At 37.8% G+C, this 24790-nt stretch overlaps 1 protein-coding gene across 5 annotated transcripts in view; it reads right to left on the reverse strand.

Moving 5' to 3' along the window:
- Positions 1-24790, reverse strand: part of Cntn3 (contactin 3) — a 373191-nt gene that overhangs the window by 102526 nt on the left and 245875 nt on the right. For all 5 annotated transcript variants that reach the window (XM_006236968.5, XM_039108281.2, NM_019329.2 and 2 more), the window contains 4 exon segments: positions 10144-10347; positions 9088-9190; positions 4812-4996; positions 297-433 (listed from right to left, as the gene is read on the reverse strand). In XM_006236968.5, coding sequence (XP_006237030.1) covers positions 297-433; positions 4812-4996; positions 9088-9190; positions 10144-10347 — 629 coding nt within the window.

The raw sequence follows: 24790 nt of genomic DNA on the forward strand, positions 1-24790 counted from the left end.
ACCAAAGGACAACCTTGGCTGTCTCTCATCATTTGCCACCTATGCCTGCCCCTTTCCCTTTCTCTGTAAGTCAATGTCTTTCACTGGCAGCTATCCATGTGTTTCTATGTATCCAGTCACAGAATCACAAGCATTTATTCCTACATTCAGTATTGTTTTTAGCATGGGTACTGAGAAGGACTCAGGTCCCTGTGGTAAGGCAAGAACTTTACCTACTGAGCTGTTGTCTAGAGGCTAAGGGAATCAAACTTTTAAAAGTTTAGGAAGAGTTGGATGAAACAAGTGTATCACCTCACCTCTAGTACTAAGGCATCTCCATTTTTCAGCCATCGATAGGAGGGTTTAGGCTTCCCACTTGCCCGGCATTCCCAATAAAGACTGTCCTCCACAGCAGTTTCCACATCTTTTAAGAGTTGAACCCAATAAGGTTTTGCTATAATGGAGAACAATAAAAAGTAGGTGTACAAAAATTTCAAATCACAGAGTAGATAAAAATAAATGATTTATAAATGATTATCAGACTACAATCCATAGATTAATATACAGTGGACAAGAATTATATTTAGCCACCGAATGGCTATATAAAGCATTTCTAGATTTAACAATAATGTTGCAACGTGTTATATCTTGAGCCAACTTTATTGTGCTTTCTCTGTTGTCAAAGTCCTGAATGCTGTTTTATATTCTTCAGATGTCTATTAATATATGCTAATGCAGGTACAGAAAATTACTTCCCTCTAGTATATTTTTGAATCCTAAGATGGTGTTTCATGACAACTTCAAAGTGAATGACAGCGTCTTTGTCTTATTGGTGAACTAAGTATTAATACCCATAGGAAGGAAACAACTATAGGTAAGGAAAAATATTTACTTCAAGTTAGAAATACGAGACATAAACACAAAATACTGAACATGCTACACAATTCTTCGTCCATTGAAATGGAAGCGCCAAAAAAAAAAAAAAAAAAAAAAGCCAGAGAGGCAATCTTAGTGTGAATTTTGTTCTTTTATCAGAAAAGGATATAATTAAAGCAACTTCGAATTACGTATGCAAATCAGTTCGTTCAAAAAGATCTATAGTTTTCACTTAGGTTTTGCAAGGCACCTGGAAGCTGCCATGTTTGCAGATGAACGTGATATACCACTTACAGTGGAGCCCATGCAGCATACACAGTGTACTCAGCCAAGTGCCAGATTGCATTTCAGATCCAAACCTAGGAGGTGAGAACTCTGAATGCTTTCACATTGCATTACGCATGTGATGTGTGCCACGGGATCTGCATTTGTGTGCTCCACATGGAGCAGCAGTTTATCTACTTCTGTTTAATTGCAACCACAGGAAGAGTTGTCTTCTGCTGTTTCCTTTCTGTCTCCTAAAATTGCCTTTTTCTTGGAAATGAAATTGAATGGAAACTATGGGTATTTCGCTTTTTTTTCCCCTTGTTGTTGTGTAAAATTGTTTTTCCAGTATGAAATACAGTCCATCCCAAATGACTCCTCCTACTTTATATTAAAATTTCTTTTCCTGTTTCAGGCATCAGACCCACCTGGAAGGAAACTGTAGCTAGATTTGTTAGAGACTGCTGACCGAGGCCTAAATCTCCCGTGTTAATCTACATGGGTGACTGACCATCCTAATATTTTTCTTCTCAGAATAGAATGAGTTGGTGTTCCTAACAAATACTGAGACTAGAAGTGCCACATTAATCATGTCTTTTCTTCCTTAACCATAACCCAAGTTTCAAATCCTCTATTATATCATTTTACATGAATTATTAGAGCAAATAATCAGAGAACTACAAGGCACTCATTGATGCCTTAATATAATCTTAGTAAAGTTGTGGGGTGCCTTCCATTAAGCTCTCTATAGTGATTACTTATAATTAATTTTCGGTTCATAAAATATTATCCTCAGAATGGACTAAGTATAGCAGATGCATTAATCTTTATTCTTATTTCCTTATTTATGACTAGAATATCACCAGTCTTTCATGCTGCTATCCTATTCTCTGTCAGATTACATTGTTTATAAAATTTAGGGACAACTGATTTCATAGCCTGTTCTAAAGGGAGGCTCTTATGTTGTTTAATCCTACGTTCCCTTGCTATGATGGGTATTAGGGATGAATCTCTGAACAGGAGGCTCATAAATGCTTTATAGAGGGATGTGAGGGACTGGTATGCTGGTCTGAGGGCAACCATCTTTTTATTGTAGTGGCAATTAATATGCAGAAAGAGGAAAAAGATGCAAGCAGGGGAAGAAAAAGGGCAGAAACTGAGCCATGGCCTGTTAAATACTGACAGGTCAGTTTAGCTTTAGATACGTTTTCCTTGGGGTCATACGGTTTCCATTTGGGCAGAGATCATGTTGCATAGAGTTAAGGGCAATAAAATATTTAATAACGGTTCTCAACCTGCAGATCACTAAACTGTGGGGGATGGATAGCCTTTCTACAGGGTTCCACTAAGTCCACCTCCATATATATATATATATATATATATATATATATATATATATATATATATATATATATATATCAATACATAACAGCAACAAAATCACAGTTACAATGTATCAAAAAAAATAATTCTATGCTTGGGGAGATCATCCCAACATGAGGAAATGTATTAAGAACGCAGAGCATTTGGAAGGTTGAGAACCACAGAGTTAACCAACCAAAAAAAATTTTTTTGTATTTTCTCACAATGGTTACTTCTGAGTGTGCTGTGATCAAGAAGTAGATAAGGAGAAAGAGGAAGTTAAGCCAGGGTATGAGAAATTCTTTGTGTGTGGGACTCAGAGCTGCTCAGCCACATGGGTGAGCTTACAACTACTGCCACCACTATTTCATTGTCATGCCATCAACTCACAGCCACTGACATCATAAGGAAGGATATGATATTTACGTAATATGTGTGTGTGTGTGTGTGTGTGTGTGTGTGCACAGGTACACACATAAAACTAATTATGTAATTTGGAAAGTTAAAAAACATGAGAAATTAAGACATCCTTTTGTTTTGCTCCTAATAGTCCCCAAGACCCAATAAAATAAGAAATATTGATCTTGTCAGAGGTAATATACTTGCTAACTTCAAATTATTGAGGGAAGACCCATAAAAGTTTCTACATTCTTCACAGCTATCTTAGTGAACAGTTTCTTTCCCTGCACGAGTTGCATAAACCGTACACACTGCCCCAGAAAATTGTTTCATTAACCAGTTACTAAAATAAATAGGCTATAATGCAATTTACCCTTCATAAAATTGGTGAATTCATACTAGGTTTACAATGTTTCTAATAATTAAACTGCAAATATATTCAGTGAGCTTCCATTTCTTTGCATCTTCCAGTTGTATATTGTACAATAACATATCAGCCCATTTCAAATCACATTTTCATCAAAACCTAATGTATGTTTCAAACAAAAGAAATTTAAAAGAAAAAAGAATATTTAATTTCCTAAAAACGTCTTCTAAAATGTATTCTTTCCTTCTCCAATTGAGCAGTACATCAAATAAATATGATTGCAAATTAAAAGAAGCAAGTAGACTACAGATACATTATTTACATTATTGAGCAGGACTGGATATTTCTGTCCAAAACAACATCCTCAGTTTATTTGGTTTACTAATGCAATATTTGCAACTTGTCTCTATAAGCAGTTTTATTCTGCTTTTCAAATAAATAAACAAAATTACTTCTTCTAGAAGAGAAAGCAACCAGAGAGATGTCTCTTAAGTATGTGAAAGGTCATGCTTCAAAAAAAAATGTGAAAGATTTAATTATCATATGAATCACTTTCAAAATGTAAAAGAATGTCAAGTTGATTGCAAAGTTGGCTTTCTTTTTTTTTTTTTTCTTTTTCTTTTTTTTTTATTAACTTGAGTATTTCTTATATACATTTCGAGTGTTATTCCCTTTCCCGGTTTCCGGGCAAACATCCCCCTCCCCCCTCCCCTTCCTTATGGGTGTTCCCCTCCCAACCCTCCCCCCATTGCCGCCCTCCCCCCATAGACTAGTTCACTGTGGGTTCAGTCTTAGCAGGACCCAGGGCTTCCCCTTCCACTGGTGCTCTTACTAGGATATTCATTGCTACCTATGGGGTCAGAGTCCAGGGTCAGTCCATGTATAGTCTTTAGGTAGTGGCTTAGTCCCTGGAAGCTCTGGTTGCTTGGCATTGTTGTACTTTTGGGGTCTCGAGCCCCTTCAAGCTCTTCCAGTTCTTTCTCTGATTCCTTCAATAGGGGACCTATTCTCAGTTCAGTGGTTTGCTGCTGGCATTCGCCTCTATATTTGCTGTATTCTGGCTGTGTCTCTCAGGAGCGATCTACATCCGGCTCCTGTCGGTCTGCACTTCTTTGCTTCATCCATCTTGTCTAATTGGGTGGCTGTATATGTATGGGCCACATGTGGGGCAGGCTCTGAATGGGTGTTCCTTCAGTCTCTGTTTTAATCTTTGCCTCTCCCTTCCCTGCCAAGGGTATTCTTTTTCCTCATTTAAAGAAGGAGTGAAGCATTCACATTTTGATCATCCGTCTTGAGTTTCGTTTGTTCTAGGGATCTAGGGTAATTCAAGCATTTGGGCTAATAGCCACTTATCAATGAGTGCATACCATGTATGTCTTTCTGTGATTGGGTTTCTTTTTAATTTCTTTGTTCTCTGATGTTTGTCCTTGCTTAACAAAATGAGAATAATACATAGAAAGAGACAAATTAAACCCTGATTTCCTGATATAACAACCCCTGACCCTAAAAACAGTGCAGAGAGAATAAAAGTTACAAGACAACTTTCCCCAAGGCTGCTGCTTACCATAGTAAGTGAGCCGTCCTCTCGCCACATTCTTTCCTCGTGAATTTTCAGCAATGCACTCATAGGAGCCTGTATCTTCCTGTTGGAAGTTTGGAATTTCGAGCACACCATTGAACTTCCTCAGCTTAATTTTGGTGGGAAACGGCATCCCATCACTTCTTCTCCAATTAATCTGAGGAACAGGGCTGAGAAGAAAATTGTCAAGTTGTTTGCTCTTCTCTGGACATTTTGCCGACTCAAAACTAAAAGACTTTGTTTAAGAGAATAAAAGGCACAGGTTTCAAATGCAGATGACTTGTGGCTGTAAATTATATAATAAGATGTGAAGAGTAGCTGGGACACCCAACACTGGGGATATAGAACCTGGAAAGGTCACCTATTATAGCTAAGCAGGAACCCCAGCAGAACAGCAGGGACACCAACACACACACAAAATTTTTCACCCAATATTTATCCTGTTTGCGTGAAATAAAGTGATGGGTGATGGTGCAGAGACTGAGGGACTGGCCAAGAAATAATGACCCCAACTAAAGACCAGCACCTTGGGCAAGCACAAACCCCTTACACAATATCCCTTATTAATATTGTTGTTGTGTGTGTGTGCACAGGAATCTAGCAAGCTTGTCCTCTGAGAGGGTCCTCCCAGCAGTTGATTCAGATAGACAGTGATGCTCCCACAGTCAAATAGTAAATGGACTTGGGGGACTTTTATAGAGTTGGGGAGATTGAGGGTTCCAAATGGGTATGGAACTCCATAGGAAGACTATCAGAATCAACTAACTTGGGTCCATGAGGTTCCCAGAGACTTTAACACCAAACAATGGGCATATGGGCACTGGAGCTGGGCCCTGCAACACGTATTTCATAGAAATGCAACTGGGACTTCATATGGATCCCAGATTTACAGAATGCAGGCTATTCCAAAATCCGTTGCCTGTCTGTGTGATATGTTCTTCCAGCTGGGCTGCCTCGCCTGGCCTCAGAGGGAGATAATGTTTCTACTTCTACAGACACTTGATGTGCCAGGATGAGGGTTACTTAGGGAATCTCCCTCTCGCAGAGGAGAAGGAGGGATGGAGGAAGGGAGATAATTTTGGAAGGAAGTTATTTGAGCAGGGGCAGTGATCAGTGATCAGGATGTAAAATTAATAAAAAAAAAGTTCACCTAAAAACAAAATAGAGTAAATTCTTGTTTTGATGCAGGCTCTCACTTTGTAGCCTAGACTTGCTCCTTACTCCTGATCCTTCTGACATTATCTCCAAGTGATGTGATTGCAGGCATGTGTTACTATACCGGAAAAGTGTTAATCTTTGTCAGTCACCTCATGCTTTAAGTACAGAAAAAAAATATGACAAGAAGCAAATAAAAGGCATTTTTTTCTGACTTAGCTTATGGAATTGGTAAGGCATTCTCACTTTTGCAATTTTTTTTTAGTCTTCAACAAAATGGAAGATAGATAAACCAAGTTGTCAAAATTCGAGACGAATTGCGTGTTGTCACAATAGATAGTAAGGAAGTCCAGACCATCAGTAGTGGACACTTTGACAAATTTTACTTCAAAAAGTTAGGAAACATAAAGGAAATGGATGAATTTGAAAATGTGCATGATCTACCATAATTAAAACCAGAAAATATTATAAATAATTTGCACAGATAATTACAGACAGATCGAAACTGTAATCAGAAGTGTCTGCATAAAGTACCTAGGGTCAAATGGATGTACTACTAAACTCTCGAACTTGTCAAAGAAGTTCTTATCCTAGCATAGGGGAAGAATTTTGACAAGGAACAAAGGGCACGCACACTGTCAGGTTATATGAAGCCTACATTATTCTGATACCCAAAGTGTATCAAAACACTGCAAAAAAGAAAACTACAGATGAATTCTGCAGACTAACATGGATGCAAATATTCTTAAGAAAATATTTGGAAGAGGAAATAAGGAATGCATGAGAAACTGATACGGCCTGGCCAAGTGAGTTTCATTTCTGTGATGAAAAGTAGGTTCAATAAAGACAAACCAATAAATACAGTAGATCATATAAATAAATGTAAGGACAGAAATCACATAATCATCTTGAATGGTGCTTAAAAGGCATGATAAAAGTTGTGGAGATATTAGGATAACATGTTTCAAATTTCAATCTTACACCAAACTGGAAAACAGAGACCATTTCCTCCCAAATGTGACATGAGCCAAGGATGCCCACTTTCGCTTCTTACTTAGTATAATTCTCAGACCAATCTTAGCTAGAACAATAAAACATGATAAAGGCATTGCAGAGAAAAAATAGGAAAAAATATTTCAAATGATCCCTATTTACAGAGGACATAGTTGTTTATTTTCAAGACCCTATAAAATCATTTTTAATAAAATTGCAAGATACAAAATTAACAGGTAAGTATCAGTAGCTTTCATATATACCAAGAGTGAACTTGCAGACAATGAAATTAAGATAGTATTTCATGCAAAATAATTTCAAAAAGTAAAGTACCTAGGAGTATGTGTTGACATAAAGTGTAAGGAAAGACACAAAATGATGAACAGACCTCTCATCTCCTGAACTGAAACAATGAGCATCATGGAAATTCCTATGCTCCAAAATTAATCAACATATTCAATGCTATTCCTATAAAAATTCCATGTCAACCCATCATAAAACTAGACAAAAGCAATCCAAAAATTGGTGTGGACATTCAAAAGACCAGATTTAATCAAAGCTAACGAGAAAATATCAAACAAGTGGTATCACAATGTTTGTCCCCAAATTATACTACTAAGTTACAATGACAACCTTGTAAACAAAAAGACAAATGTCAGAGAATAGAGGACCTGGATATAACCATCAAAGTTGTGGCCACCTAATTTTTGACAAAGGAGTCAGATAAACATGTAGAAGAAGACAGCTCGTTTAAGAAATGATGCTGGCGAACCTGGATATCCACTGGCAGTAGAATTTGATTCAAAGCTACTCAAAGCACACCGAAGACATTAAGTTAAAGTCTAAAATTTCTAAAACTTCTAGAGGAAAGCACTGGAAATGTCTTTCAAGATACAAACAGAACTCCAAGGCATGGGGACCATTCCCATGGATCAGTAAATGAGACTGAATGAAATTAAAAGTTTTCTGAACAGCAAAATCAACTATAAGCAGAGTGAGTACAGAATGGAACAACTCTATCCTTACAAGCTAACACTATGACAAAGCACTAATATTACAAATTTACCGAGAATTAGAAAGATTAAACATCAGTTAAATGAAACTGCCCATGAACAAATGGATAATTAAATAATCAGGAAGCTATCAAAGGAAAAAACATAAATGCTGATAATATTTTTAAATGATCAAAATACCGATTTGGTCATCATGGAAAGCAAAATAAATTACTCTGAGATGCCACCTTATCCCAGCCAGAATGACTGTTATAAAGAAACCAGACAACAGATACTGGAGAAAACCTGAAGAAGGAGAAGCCCTTATGCATAACTGGTAGAAGTGTATGCAATATGGAAATCAGTATGGAGGTTTTGAATTAAGAAAAACAGAAAAAAAAGAAAAGAAAGACAGACACAAAGAAAGGCAAAAAGAAATGAAGAAACCAAGAATAAATTAAAAACAGAATAATTAGGAGCATATACTCCAGGGACCCCACATGTCCTTCATATTTACTGATGCTCTAGTTGGGATATCCAAAAAAAAATGCAAGGGGCCAGATAAAAGTGTGGTGCATACTCAGATTTAATTTTTTCCATTGTAAGAAATGTGAAAATTTCACGAAAATGGATAGATCAAGAAAGTATAATTCTATGTGAGTTCATGCAAACTCAGAAAGGCAATAATGGTTTATTCACCTTCATATGTGCATGCAAGCCTATAAGGTATATAGGTATATATGTTTTTAACACACACACACACACACACACAAATTTAATTATTATCAAAATCAAGAAAGGAGAGCTATAGAGTGTAAAAGTAGGTGATAAGAAGGGGCAAGGTAGGAAAATATGCAAGAACAAAAGATTGAGGATTTAGTTCAAGTCAGGATCAAGGTTAGCAGGGGGTAGGAGTAAAAGGAGGAAAGAAAATTAGTAAAATATACATTTGTTTTGGAAACTTTCATATTGATTTCTAATAATTTGCAAGGTAAATTAAAATATCAAGCACTTTAAACCATATACATAAAAATATATTATGCTACAAAGAAGAAAATAGAACCTACCCTCCCTCCCCTCAGCAGCCTAACAGTATATGGGATTTTTTTAAAAGAACTTACTTCCCTAGGGCGAAGCATTCCAACTTCACAGTTGAACCTTTAGCTGCTGGAAGAGTTTCTGGAAACTGGAGTTCTATTTTAGGTTCATATTCACCCATGACACCTGTGAATATGTAATACAAAAATGGGCAGTGTCAGTGTTCCCTATGGCATCATTTTGTATTATGTATTTCCTATGGCATCATTTTAAATAAAACTTTATTTGACTCCCTTTTGAAGCTACTTTCATTGATTGCAAAAACTCACTTGGACTAACCTTGAAGAAACATGCACCATGAATAACGTTTAAGAACTTGCAATTCATCGAGTCAAAAATGCTGCAATATGGAAAACATTTTAATGAAAACCATTTAAATTCTATACTCAATGTGAGCATTCCATTTAAGTTGCCATCTACAATGTAATAATAATCCCTTAAGCTTCCTATGGTACAAAGATTATAGTGTGGGTTTTGCTAAATGGTAGCCCGGTCACACAGGTGCCAATCTTAAACATACTAAATGGCTCTTTGATGTCAAAACATAATGATTTAACATGCGGGAGCATTCTGACTCCATTATACTTGACTGGAAAATGCTTCCATAGTTGTGTTCAAGATATTATGCTGTATGAGATATGATTTCGTTTTAATAGGTCAACTACTAAGACTTACAAATTGGCATTCTCTTTTTCCTCTCAAAAGTCCCATGTAGTCCATGTTGGTCTCAAGCCCACAGTGTAACCCATAATAACCTTAAATTTGTGATGCCTGTAACTTTGGGTAACATCATATCCCTTTTATGCAGTTTTGAGGATGAAACCCAGAACTCTGTACATGTGAGGCAAGTATTCTTACAAGTAGGCTATAGCCTCAGCTCCTAAATTGGATTTCTCTTACATCTGATAGATAACTTGTTGACATTAATAAGGGAGCTAATGCCACAAAATTTTTTCATTACAATTTTATTTAAGCGAGACTTTTTAGCTTATAATAAAATATTTACACACTAAACAATTTCAAGATGACACAAATTAAAACAAATGCCTTTATGGGCATCCCAATGAAAGGTCTCATACCATCAGAGCGTAGCACCAAAGGGGTTGGGGAGCCCAATACTCTGGCATTTGTCACAGTGCTGGTCACCACGCATGTGTAATTTCCCACATCAGATGGCTCCACTTTAGCTATGTAGAGGTGTCCTGTCTCTTGAGAGACAAATCTTCGACTGTCTTCTTCAACGAATGATGGATACTCATTGAAGACCCAAGCATATGAAAGTTCTAACAAAAGTTAAGAAGACATGAATTTCGTTACTTAGTAAAATGTTTCAGAGTCAGAAATTTACAAAATTACCTTTACATCAAGTGATGTTTTTCTTGCAAGTCATTCAGAAGAGCACTTAGCAAATGGATTCAGCATTCATTTTATATCATGATGGAGATTGTCATTCTAGTGCACACAGCACCTCTGTTCTCCTCCTGTCCCTGATCTAGGTGATGCTTTTATAAGGCTCAGTGGATTTGCTATTGCTTTCTTTGCATTTCTGTCTCTATAGTTCCATAGCTCTAAGTCACCAATTACATCACAGCACCTTCTGTCAACGAATTGCAATCATGTCTCCTTAGCATCTTATGAGGAACACACAGTGGCTCGAACTCAACACAAAACCCTCTGACAAACTTTTGTTTTCTCTGGCTCTTGGGGTTTGAGTTTGCTGCTCCCTGGCCTACAAAGACTTGCGTCTCATTTGCTCTTCCTTCTTTTTTCTTCCTTCCCTTTCCTTCCCCTTTCTTTTCTTTTATTTCTTTTTGCTCTTTTTTCCTCGTTTGTTCTTTCTTTCTTTCTTCCTTTTTTCTTCTTTCGTTCTTTCTCCTATTTTCCTTCCTTCTATCCTTTCTTTCCTCTTTCCTTACTTCCTTCTTTCATTCTTCTTCCCTCCCCCTTCTCTCTTTCTTTCTTCTTTCAATGGTAAATACTCATCATATATATTATTTGGTTGCATAACAAATTTTTTATAAGTAAATATACGTGACCATGTTCTCACATAGGCCAAACCTATCCTTTTGCTCCTGTACCTGTTTCCACCAGTTCTCTTTTCCTAATGAGTTTCATTTCTATTTTATGCCATGTACACACAATGGTCTTAGGTATCTATATGAAATTTAGGATCCACAAATGTGAGAAGACAGTACACATAGCTCATGGGAATATAGCATATTCCAGTCACAATGAAAACCATTATAAAGAATCCCCCAAAAAGAAAAGATCCATTATATGCTCTATATAGAGTATTTTTGTGTATCTGTCTGGAAGATGCTATGTAAATTTTACAGACGAATTTTTTATACATTGATGTTTCATGAAGTATTATTTATAATAACTAAGTTGCGATGTTCATCTAGAGATGAATGGATAATGAAAATGCATACAATATGGGATTTATTCAGTTATAAGGGAGAATGAAATTGGGTCATTTGCAGAAAAATAGATGGTTCTTTCTTTGGTATCCACCTCTTTGAGCACTAAACTCCATTTACCTGAGATCATGTCAAGTGTCTCATAATGTAACATGGGAGTCACCTCCATAAGAAGTATTCCTTCCACTTCCTTATCTGGGTTGCACCCCATGCTCAGCGTGAAATTTAAGAGGTAATTATATTTTTCAGTGAGTGTGTGTGTGTGTGTGTGTGTGTGTGAGCGTGTATGAGTGCATGCGTGTGTATCTAAGTGTAGGAACCTTAAGAGGCTGTAAGAGGCCATCAGATGGAGCTGGAGTTAAAGACAGTTGTGAACAGTTTGAAGTGGGTGACAAGAATAGGATTCTAATCCTTTGTAAAGGCAGTGCATGCTTTTAATTGCTGCGCCATCATTTAAACTCGTGGGAAAACTCTGAAGTTTAGTCTAATGTAAGGATTTACCAAATAACATGTAATGACTGTTTCCTCAATTGTCCCTATGAATATAACAAAGTCATGCTAATTTTTTACTTTTATCTGTTTTTCTGGGAATCAAAGCCAGGACCTAGTACACTTTCCCTAGTGCTCTATTATAAGTAATATCCTCAACCTTGATATCAGTTTTAACCCAGCTGTTCCTATTTATGAAGGGGGGCAGTTCTGATGTTAAGGGCCTGTTCCCCAATTGGTTCTTGATTTGTCAGTAAAGAAAGCCGGGGACCAATTGCTGGGTAGATGGTACAGAAGGGACTACAAGGTCCCAGGAGGAAAAAGCAGACATAAGGAAAGAGAGAGGAATTTTTCTGCCGTGCATTGGAGGAAGAAGAACGCAATAACTATGTGAAGTCTCAGGGGAAGCTGGGGCCTATGGTCACTACTACAAGCAGGGATATTTGACAGGGGCTAGGTTGGACTAGCCACTGAAACTTAGAGCAGATGGAGAGATGGAGATAATAAAGTCTTATGGGCATGCTTTTCCAAGTGGGAGATGTCAGCTCCCAGAAATTGTGCCAAGAAAGAAAGTTGTGAAGGAACAAACTGTGTTTGTGTGTATATATCTTTTATCCATGGACTCAAGGGAAGATGGGAGGGTGTTGGTAGTGTGGTTACTTCTTGGAGCTAAAGGTGAGTAGAACCAAAGAAAAGACATGAGGCTGCTGGTAATGTGGCTGATCCCAGAGCAAAGACAATAAAATAAAGCTACATGTAACATATTTATACTTGATAACTAAAAATGCATTTAAATGCATTTAACAAGTCCTCAATAAACATTTGTTGAGTCAAGAAGGATACATTGTGTTATAAGCTATGAACAAAAATGTACTAGGATGATCTTCACCAACTGTGAGCCAATGCTTTTAATAGTCTTCTAAAGAACTATATTCTTCTCAACAAGAACGACCTCTAAATAGTATTATCCTTTGTGGTTCTATGTTCTCAAGTTCTTGAGAGATAAGTGTTACTAGAACATAGTTTTTGAGTTTCCTTTACTGGTTTCCTTCTTCATATGCTTGTGTTTTGTTTTGTTTTTTGTTTGTTTGTTTTTGGTTGTTTGTTTTCTGTTTTGTTTTTGTTTTGTTTTGTTTTTTTTTTTTTTTTGCAGTCACATCAACCTCACTGCATTGGTTAAGTCCTATAATGGTCTCAAAGGAAGTTTTGGAAAACATATGCTAGCCATATAAATTTGTATTTGAAATTCAATATAGATTTGAAATTCAAAATAGATTTGAGGCATAATTATAATCATAAAATTAATTTCCTTTAGGGATAAAATGGACAGTCATTTGGTAAAGATGAATATGAATCAATGTTCAATGTTGGGATATGAGGTGCTATGAGTTGTAGGGAAAGTGAAAATGACATTTTTTCATTACTGAAGAATACACATAGCGCTCAAGAGTCCACTGAGGCATACGCAACTGAAAGCCCTCCAGTGAGAGTACCAAGCAGATAAAAGGCCAGTAGAGGTGACGCTGTCTGCAGAATTTGGTGGTCAAGAGCCATGACAATGCCAGTGGCAATGTTCTATCTCAATGAAATATACTATAAATACTCTTTCACAAGCACTGTTTCGTTTACTCAGAGACTGAAGAATATTTTAGGGAAGTCTAGTTAAACCACTGATGAAATAGAAATTTCCAAAGTTGTTGGTTGAATTTTATGAAAGAAATTCAAAAATTCAGTCCCATTTGGCCTACTCCTATGTTGCTTATTACTCCAACCATATTTCCACATAAACTTAGAGAAATATAATGTCAAAATGGCAGGTTGAGCTTCTCCTGCAGTGGGTAAGACTGTCTTGTTGCAGCAGCAATGGCTTTTTAGGGGCTTCTTGTGTCTCTTAGTCAACCCATCTTTCAGATATCCCTCTACCTCATTTTTATTTAATATTTTTTCTATGTTCATCAAAATGCCCAAGATCTACAACTAACACAGTGTGCTTCTCTGTATTATTCAGATAGATTAAAACTTTGTTCCTAGTATAGAAATTGGGCATGAGTTCAGTGAGTTATGAATAGTTCAGTTGACACACCTATAATGTCTGTTTCTAGTATTCATGTAGAGGTGATATAAACTCTATATTTAAAACCAGTTTATCCCCAAATAATAAGAATTAGAAGAAAGGATTCAGTGTAAGAGTCAGAAAACTTAACATATGATAAATTTATACAAATATTTTAACACGGACTATATCAACAATAGGTATGTGTAGTATCTTGGAATAAAAATCACAAGTGTAATTTTTATTTAAAACATTTACTGAAAAATAATATATATTACATGACTCCACTTATGAATTTTCTTTTCATCATACAAAATACTAGCACTTAAAACAATGTGGTATGTTAATGTATTAGAATGTGATGATTTCTGTCTCTGTCATAGTACTGGCTTAGTTAGTAAGGCTAAAGAAAGGAAATTAAGCATGGCTGTGTGTACCTTTGTAGTACCCTGGTAGACATGGAAGGATTCACTCCTGTGTCACTTTGGGGAACTTACAGCAGGGAAGGTAGATATGCTTACTAGAGGCAGACACTATGGCCACAATCACCCAGACTAGACTCATTTCACTGAATTCAGAGTGTAAATGCTGCTCATGCCTGATCCATGTAGGGGTTTTCTAATGGGGAAGTCTGTCCAAACACTTCACAGAGAAATGCCCAGAACATTTTCAGATCTTTCTTGCAGTTTGACTCTTGTCTTTGTCCACAGATGACCTGATTCTCGGTCTCTTTGTTCCTCTTTCTATTTCTAATCCCTCTCCCTTATGCTTTCACAGGTCCTTCCCAGTAATCTTTTTCAAATCTGATCCTTTAATCTTATTTCAGAGTTGACTTCCTAGGAACCTAAACTGACATGATTGCTGACACTGGACAACAGTCTTTTTTTTTGTATGTAAAATTGTCCTTTCCCCTTGATCCAGAGGGAGTGTCTATTCCGGATCATAAACTTCCTTTCCCAGGGATAATTGCTCTTCTCTTACATTTCTATCAAGATAATCTCCTCCCCTCACCTCCTGGTTTTTCACATATGCTGGCAGCTCTCCTACAGACAAGAAAAGCTCTTCAGTAGCCCAGTATGAAATAGCGTAAAGCTCTCTGCTTCTGAAACTGACTCCAAAGAGGCAACTGGTTCACGTTTAATGCAGTGCTTGTCTCTGTGAAGTAAGTCAGTGAGCAGAGGGAATAAATCCACTCATAACTTGGAGAGCAGATGTCAGAAGCTACTGTCAGCAGCACTTAGGACTCATGTTTGCTATTTAGGACTTGAAGTCATCAGGCACTCGCAGAAGTCAATCACAGATGCCTGTGCCGATGGGCTCTAAACTGCAGAGATACACTACAACCTTAAAGATTTACTAGTACTGATATATATATGATCTTCATTAATCAATGTATCATATGTATTTTATATTGTAAAAGATGATTATAAAGTTTCATAAGCATTTCCTTTCTCTAAATATCCCTCCAGCTTATATAATGTTAGGTTAGGCCCTATTGTATATGGAATTGAATGATAAAATAGAGCTCCTCCTCTTTAGTATATCCTCAGGAATCCGGAGAATAATGATTCTTGATTACCAACACAAAACAACAAGGTGCACAAAGAAAAGTATGGAGAGGGGTTCCCGTGTAGATGAAAGAGAAAATACTCAAATTAGACTTTGAGATCAAGTAGAAGATAAAGAAGTAAGAGCTCAGTGAGGATTACAGAGATCTAAATCCAAACTTAGGAGTCCTCTCTGAGAGGCTAAGGCTTTCCTGAAGATGGCCCACCATTTTCGCATGGCTTATGATGGGTAAGGTCTGAGAGGCAAGGTCGAAAAAGACTTCATCTCAGGATTGTTTCTTGTAGCTTATATACCTTTTCCTATCACTATTGCATAGTCTAATAATTCTTGGGTATTAGCTCACCCCATTTGGCAGATTTCCTGTAGATTAATACAAAGATGAGATTTCATGAATTAATGCTGTTTAGATGAATTAATAATTTCATCGAATTCCTTATTTGATTTAAATAATTTTTGAAAGCTTTAACAGATGATTTTAATTGTTTTTCCAGAAAGATAATGAAGTTAGAATCAAGAATAGAATATGCCCACTACTCATAAAATAGTAAGCAAATGATGCACGATACGGAATATAATGAGCTTTCACAACTACACTCAAAACAGAAATAGGTGTGGGATAAATTTGTGATCAAGGAAAAGCATTCTAGGTGAGATCTGAAGATGAAGTTCTAAGTGTACACTACGATAAAGTGAGACCATATGAAATTTTTACTTTGAACTTATAATGAAACACTGCTTTGAACTTAATATCAACATTCTTCTGTAACTCCTCTTTCATGTAACAATTTATCTAGGAGGGAATTTTCTAATGAACCTTTGTCTAACAAGGTATACAAAAGCCAGAGAGAAGGAATGTTGTGTGTCATCTGTCTGGGTCTCTGTCCTATTCACTTACCAAATGTATTGATGTGGCCTGGGGGGAGCTTCTTCTCCATCAACAAATATGTATATGTGTGTGTGTGTGTGTGTGTGTGTGTGTGTGTGTGTGTGTGTGCGCGTATGTGTGCGCCTGTGCGTGTGCATGCTTTGTATGTAAGTATGCACGAACACTTATGGAGTTAATGAGACAGATGTTTGGGCCTTACCAGAATGTGCATGTGAATGTAGAAATGTATGTGTTTTTATCTCTTTTGTTCCTGGTTCATGAAGAGTTAACAATTCCAAGTCTTGCCTGGAAGGAGGGAGGGAGGGAGGGAGGGAGGGAGGGAGGGAAGGAGGGAGGAGGGGAAGGAGAGAGAGAGAGAGAGAGAGAGAGAGAGAGAGGTCTTTGAGCAAGAGAATTAGGAACCCTAAATATTAAGCTGTCTTTTGTTTCTTATCCCCTGATCATAACAGAAAGCCAACAGTGTTTGGACTTAGAAGAGTAAAGAGTTATAGCCAGAAGAATTGCCAAAGATAAATAAACTTTAGCCTCACCACTGACTCGATACCCTATTGCTGACTTCCCTTTGGACCCTTTCATCCTGGACTGGACTCCGGCAACTAGTAGTGTATTATGCAGAATAAATGACCCTAGTTTTCCACACCTAGACACTCAAATGAAGGGATGTGTCATTGAATATAGAAGAGGGACTCTGTGGATGTAAGTAGCATAGTGCATTGAGAGGGGAAGATCTTGGATTATCTAAACGTGTCACTAGTCATTGTAAGGATGATAATGAGCAAGAGGCAGAAGGGTTAAAAACACATAGAAGAAATTCTGTGTACAAAAACAGGAGCGAAAATTAGAGACAGATATTGTAAGATACCTTCCTGGGAAAAGCTGTGAATGCAAGTGGCCAGTAAAGGCAATACAGGGGAGGTGATAGGGGCCCCTCTCAGCCTCTAAAGGAATAGCAGAAATACATCTCTGCCCTTATCTCTATAGTTAGCCAATTAAACTAATAATTTGATTTTGGACTTTCAGATATCTATGTTAAGATTGCAGAATCTTGTCACTGCAGCATGGGGGCAGGTATATTCCTGGCCATGGGACTGCACTAAAGACAAGCTGTTAAGGGCATTGCAGTGGACCTGAACATGGCTAATGTAATCAATTACCAGGAACCTTCTAAGGACAGACACTCAGGAAGAACAGAGAGAGTAGGTTGACTAATGACAGAAGTCTGAGGGAAATGAGTCCTTCCTGGAAACTAAGAACCAAGGAATGTAGGCAGCCACTGGCAGCTGCCAAAAGCAAGGGCAATGATGGCTTGGACAAGGTTCTGGGAAAGAATTCAGCATAGGCAACTTTCAGTACCCAGCTGTCAATCTCAGAAAATTTCTGTTTGACTCTAATGTTATACATTAAATGCCTTTTTTTAAAAAGCACTGTGTTTTAGGTGAGTAACAGCTACAGTAGGAAATCAACATAAATGATAATAGTCAACAAGTAATAAATATTTACAATGTTTCCTGGATTTACTTCTGTAGCTGACATAAAATATCTTGACCAAAAATATAAGCAAGGGTTTTTTTGTTTTGTCTTGTTTTGTTTTTTTTTTTTTTTTAGCATATAATTCCAGTGTACAGTCCGTCACTGTGGAAGTCAAGGAAGGATCTTCAAGAGGCAGCTGATCATAGCCAGTGAAGAGCTGAGAGAACACACGCAAGCTCACCAGGGCAGTCTCCTTCTACATGTAAAGTCTAGAACCCAAAACCAATGGAGCAGTGCTGCCACAATGGGCAGAACCCCCAACTCAGTTAAAGTAACAAAAAGAATTCCTACCGAAATGTTCAGGGGCCAAACTCTCTAGAAAGCATCTTAATAGACTCTCTTCCTGAGTGTCTCTTGATTATGTCAAACTACCAATTAAAAGTAGCCATCATTTAATGCTAGGTATTTCCAATAAAACACCCCAAATAATAAAAATGAAGTGAGATTATATGAAAGTGGAGTTAGAGAGCCAAAGGGGCTTCTCATGTTTCAAGTAATACAATTTAGATGATCCATATATAAGAGGAAAGACCTGAAATATTCCTAACTAGCAAAGCAACTACAATTCTCAAAATTGACAAGTGAATACATTGTACAACCATCCAGGCTTTTAAAGATTTAGAGAGAGGATGCATATCTACATGTGATGCGGTTCACAATGTCACAAGCGGGAAGTAGAAATCTGTACCACCTTTTTCTTAGAGGAAAGTTCTGCACCAGGTTTTGTATGCATCTGCATGTGTATCTTTTTTTTTCTATATTTTTTTTATTAACTTGAGTATTTCTTATATACATTTCGAGTGTTATTCCCTTTCCCGGTTTCCGGGCAAACATCCCCCTCCCCCCTCCCCTTCCTCATGGGTGTTCCCCTCCCAACCCTCCCCCCATTGCCGCCCTCCCCCCATAGACTAGTTCACTGGGGGTTCAGTCTTAGCAGGACCCAGGGCTTCCCCTTCCACTGGTGCTCTTACTAGGATATTCATTGCTACCTATGGGGTCAGAGTCCAGGGTCAGTCCATTTATAGTCTTTGGGTAGTGGCTTAGTCCCTGGAAGCTCTGGTTGCTTGGCATTGTTGTACATATGGGGTCTCGAGCCCCTTCAAGCTCTTCCAGTTCTTTCTCTGATTCCTTCAACAGGGGTCCTATTCTCAGTTCAGTGGTTTGCTGCTGGCTTTCGCCTCTGTATTTGCTGTGTTCTGGCTGTGTCTCTTAGGAGCGATCTACATCCGGCTCCTGTCGGTCTGCACTTCTTTGCTTCATCCATCTTGTCTAATTGGGTGGCTATATATGTATGGGCCACATGTGGGGCAGACTCTGAATGGGTGTTCCTTCAGTCTCTGTTTTAATCTTTGCCTCTCTCTTCCCTGCCAAGGGTATTCCTGTTCCCCTTTTAAAGAAGGAGTGAAGCATTCACATTTTGATCATCCGTCTTGAGTTTCATTTGCTCTAGGCATCTAGGGTAATTCAAGCATTTGGGCTAATAGCCACTTATCAATGAGTGCATACCATGTATGTCTTTCTGTGATTGGGTTAGCTCACTCAGGATGATGTTTTCCAGTTCCAACCATTTGCCTACGAATTTCATAAAGTCGTTGTTTTTGATAGCTGAGTAATATTCCATTGTGTAGATGTACCACATTTTCTGTATCCATTCCTCTGTTGAAGGGCATCTGGGTTCTTTCCAGCTTCTGGCTATTATAAATAAGGCTGCAATGAACATAGTGGAGCACGTGTCTTTTTTATATGTTGGGGCATCTTTTGGGTATATGCCCAAGAGAGGTATAGCTGGATCCTCAGGCAGTTCAATGTCCAATTTTCTGAGGAACCTCCAGACTGATTTCCAGAATGGTTGTACCAGTTTGCAATCCCACCAACAATGGAGCAGTGTACCTCTTCCTCCACATCCTCGCCAGCATCTGTTGTCCCCTGAGTTTTTGATCTTAGCCATTCTCACTGGTGTGAGGTGAAATCTCAGGGTTGTTTTGATTTGCATTTCCCTTATGACTAAAGATGTTGAACATTTCTTTAGGTGTTTCTCAGCCATTCGGCATTCCTCAGCTGTGAATTCTTTGTTTAACTCTGAACCCCATTTTTTAATAGGGTTATTTGTTTCCCTGCGGTCTAACTTCTTGAGTTCTTTGTATATTTTGGATATAAGGCCTCTATCTGTTGTAGGATTGGTAAAGATCTTTTCCCAATCTGTTGGTTGCCGTTTTGTCCTAACCACAGTGTCCTTTGCCTTACAGAAGCTTTGCACTTTTATGAGATCCCATTTGTTGATTCTTGATCTTAGAGCGTAAGCCATGGGTGTTTTGTTTAGGAAATTTTTTCCAGTGCCCATGTGTTCCAGATGCTTCCCTAGTTTTTCTTCTATTAGTTTGAGTGTGTCTGGTTTGATGTGGAGGTCCTTGATCCACTTGGACTTAAGCTTTGTACAGGGTGATAAGCATGGATCGATCTGCATTCTTCTACATGTTGACCTCCAGTTGAACCAGCACCATTTGCTGAAAATGCTATCTTTTTTCCATTAGATGGTTTTGGCTCCTTTGTCAAAAATCAAGTGACCATAGGTGTGTGGGTTCATTTCTGGGTCTTCAATTCTATTACATTGGTCTATCTGTCTGTCTCTGTACCAATACCATGCAGTTTTTATCACTATTGCTCTGTAATACTGCTTGAGTTCAGGGATAGTGATTCCCCCTGAAGTCCTTTTATTGTTGAGGATAGCTTTAGCTATCCTGGGTTTTTTGTTATTCCAGATGAATTTGCAAATTGTTCTGTCTAACTCTTTGAAGAATTGGATTGGTATTTTGATGGGGATTGCATTGAATCTGTAGATTGCTTTTGGTAAAATGGCCATTTTTACTATATTAATCCTGCCAATCCATGAGCATGGGAGATCTTTCCATCTTCTGAGGTCTTCTTCAATTTCCTTCTTCAGTGTCTTGTAGTTCTTATTGTACAGATCTTTTACTTGCTTGGTTAAATTCACACCGAGGTACTTTATATTATTTGGGTCTATTATGAAGGGTGTCGTTTCCCTAATTTCTTTCTCGGCTTGTTTCTCTTTTGTGTAGAGGAAGGCTACTGATTTATTTGAGTTAATTTTATACCCAGCCACTTTGCTGAAGTTGTTTATCAGCTTTAGTAGTTCTCTGGTGGAACTTTTGGGATCACTTAAATACACTATCATATCATCTGCAAACAGTGATATTTTGACTTCTTCTTTTCCGATCTGTATCCCCTTGACCTCCTTTTGTTGTCTGATTGCTCTGGCTAGAACTTCAAGAACTATATTGAATAAGTAGGGAGAGAGTGGGCAGCCTTGTCTAGTCCCTGATTTTAGTGGGATTGCTTCGAGTTTCTCTCCATTTAGTTTAATGTTAGCAACTGGTTTGCTGTATATGGCTTTTACTATGTTCAGGTATGGGCCTTGAATTCCTATTCTCTCCAGGACTTTTATCATGAAGGGGTGTTGAATTTTGTCAAATGCTTTCTCAGCGTCTAATGAAATGATCATGTGGTTTTGTTCTTTCAGTTTGTTTATATAATGGATCACGTTGATGGTTTTCCGTATATTAAACCATCCCTGCATGCCTGGGATGAAGCCTACTTGGTCATGGTGGATGATTGTTTTGATGTGCTCTTGGATTCGGTTTGCCAGAATTTTGTTGAGTATTTTTGCATCGATATTCATAAGGGAAATTGGTCTGAAGTTCTCTTTCTTTGTTGTGTCTTTGTGTGGTTTAGGTATAAGAGTAATTGTGGCTTTGTAGAAGGTATTCGGTAGTGATCCATCTGTTTCAATTTTGTGGAATAGTTTGGATAATATTGGTATGAGGTCTTCTATGAAGGTCTGGTAGAATTCTGCACTAAACCCGTCTGGACCTGGGCTCTTTTTGGTTGGGAGACCTTTAATGACTGCTTCTATTTCCTTAGGAGTTATGGGGTTGTTTAACTGGTTTATCTGTTCCTGATTTAACTTCGGTACCTGGTATCGGTCTAGGAAATTATCCATTTCCTGAAGATTTTCAAGTTTTGTTGAATATAGGTTTTTATAGTAAGATCTGATGATTTTTTGAATTTCCTCTGAATCTGTAGTTATGTCTCCCTTTTCATTTCTGATTTTGTTAATTTGGACGCACTCTCTGTGTCCTCTCGTTAGTCTGGCTAAGGGTTTATCTATCTTGTTGATTTTCTCAAAGAACCAACTTTTGGTTCTGTTGATTCTTTCTATGGTCCTTTTTGTTTCTACTTGGTTGATTTCCGCTCTGAGTTTGATTATTTCCTGCCTTCTACTCCTCCTGGGTGTATGTGCTTCTTTTTGTTCTAGAGCTTTTAGGTGTGCTGTCAAGCTGCTGACATATGCTCTTTCCTGTTTCTTTCTGCAGGCACTCAGCGCTATGAGTTTTCCTCTTAGCACAGCTTTCATTGTGTCCCATAAGTTTGGGTATGTTGTACCTTCATTTTCATTAAATTCTAAAAAGTTTTTAATTTCTTTCTTTATTTCTTCCTTGACCAGGTTATCATTGAGTAGAGCATTGTTCAATTTCCACGTATATGTGGGCATTCTTCCCTTATTGTTATTGAAGACCAGTTTTAGGCCTTGGTGGTCCGATAGCACGCATGGGATTATTTCTATCTTTCTGTACCTGTTGAGGCCCGTTTTTTGACCAATTATTTGGTCAATTTTGGAGAAAGTACCATGAGGAGCTGAGAAGAAGGTATATCCTTTTGCTTTAGGATAGAATGTTCTATAAATAACCGTTAAGTCCATTTGGCTCATGACTTCTCTTAGTCTGTCGACATCACTGTTTAATTTCTGTTTCCATGATCTGTCCATTGATGAGAGTGGGGTGTTGAAATCTCCCACTGTTATTGTGTGAGGTGCAATGTGTCTTTTGAGCTTTAGTAAGGTTCTTTTACATATGTAGGTGCCCTTGTATTTGGGGCATCGATATTTAGGATTGAGAGTTCATCTTGGTGGATTTTTCCTTTGATGAATATGAAGTGTCCTTCCTTATCTTTTTTGATGACTTTTAGTTGGAAATTGATTTTATTTGATATTAGAATGGCTACTCCAGCTTGCTTCTTCTGACCATTTGCTTGGAAAGTTGTTTTCCAGCCTTTCACTCTGAGGTAGTGTCTGTCTTTGTCTCTGAGGTGTGTTTCCTGTAGGCAGCAGAATGCAGGGTCCTCGTTGCGTATCCAGTTTGTTAATCTATGTCTTTTTATTGGGGAGTTGAGGCCATTGATGTTGAGAGATATTAAGGAATAGTGATTATTGCTTCCCGTTATATTCATATTTGGATGTGAGGTTATGTTTGTGTGCTTTCATTCTCTTTGTTTTGTTGCCAAGACGATTAGTTTCTTGCTTCTTCTAGGTTATAGCTTGCCTCCTTATGTTGGGCTTTACCATTTATTATCTTAAAATGTGTATGTCATAAGGCATAATTAAAATATTTGAGAATTGTATGATTTATTACATTCTGGATAAAGCAAAATGGCATCTACTACAGTCCCATGAGTGTTTACTTATAAAAATCTTCATTTGCAATAAATGTTAATTGGATACAGCAAAGCAAAATTTGTGCATCCTTTTATGTACAACAATAAATAAGAAGCTATGATATAAATGCTATTCCAGACTCCAGCAAGCTAGGATTTTTCAAAATATTCAGAGCATTTCAAGGAAATCATAAACACCCTACAGTAAAGCAACTTTGGCACTAGGCTTTCTATTAGCAATGCTAAAATACCATTATTAATAATAGCAAATATTTTCTTAATTGGAGAGCTAAGGGTGCCTAACAATCAAAGCAGTAAATAAAGAGAATAAAGTTCTGAATTTCTGCTTCCTGAAAAGTTTTCCAGGATGGATGACATCACTTTGGCAGTCACATCCCTTCCCAGGTTACTGAAGTGTACAACCAGTCAATTTAATATGAAATATACCACTCTGGTGTTTACCTGCAGAAATATTAATGTGTATACTACTGGTATTTGACGGTTTGTTTGTAGTTTATTATGAAATTCTATTACGGAGGAGATTTAATCCTAAGCCCAGGCATTTTGGAGAAGAAATTCTGTCAAACAAACTGCAGTTAGGCAAAATTATAAAAGGAACTGGGGCCATTTTCTGTGGTGGCAACTGGGGAAATTTGACCTATTTTCAAGATGAGACATATTTAAAAGTTCAGGAAGGCTCACTTGATGTCATTCAAGATTTTATCAGTGATTCACACAATTGAAAGGAGAATTCTCCTGTGAGGCTTACAAGTGAAAGTACTTGGCTGACAGTCTGGGATACAGTGCACACCTCATGATTTAAAACGAGGTAAAAAACAGAATGGTCAATGTTAGGAACTGGTATGAGGAATCTGAGGTACTCCTTACATTTTAGGATGTTTTCATCCAAAAGCTGTTTTGTCTACAGCTGTTTTGATCATCTACAGCAGGTTGTTCATAAATATGTACTGAATCCTTTCTGACTTGGACCACTAACTTCTGAGGATTCCAGGAGAACTGTGTTAAGGCCTAAAATTATGATGTTCCCAGGCTAGACTCAGGTTGACTGTTAGGGTATTATGCATACTTGGAAATGGAACACTTTGGAGCATTCCCTCTCTGTCTCTCTGTCGCTCTGTCTCTGTCTCTGTATCTCTCTCTCTCCCCCTCCCCGTCATCCACTCCACACACACACACACACACACACACACACACACACACACACACACACACGTTTGTCAGAATCTCCATTTAGGCCATTAGAGAGGAGA

The sequence above is a fragment of the Rattus norvegicus genome, chromosome 4 (assembly GCF_036323735.1).
Source record: "Rattus norvegicus strain BN/NHsdMcwi chromosome 4, GRCr8, whole genome shotgun sequence".
Lineage (NCBI taxonomy): Eukaryota > Metazoa > Chordata > Mammalia > Rodentia > Muridae > Rattus > Rattus norvegicus.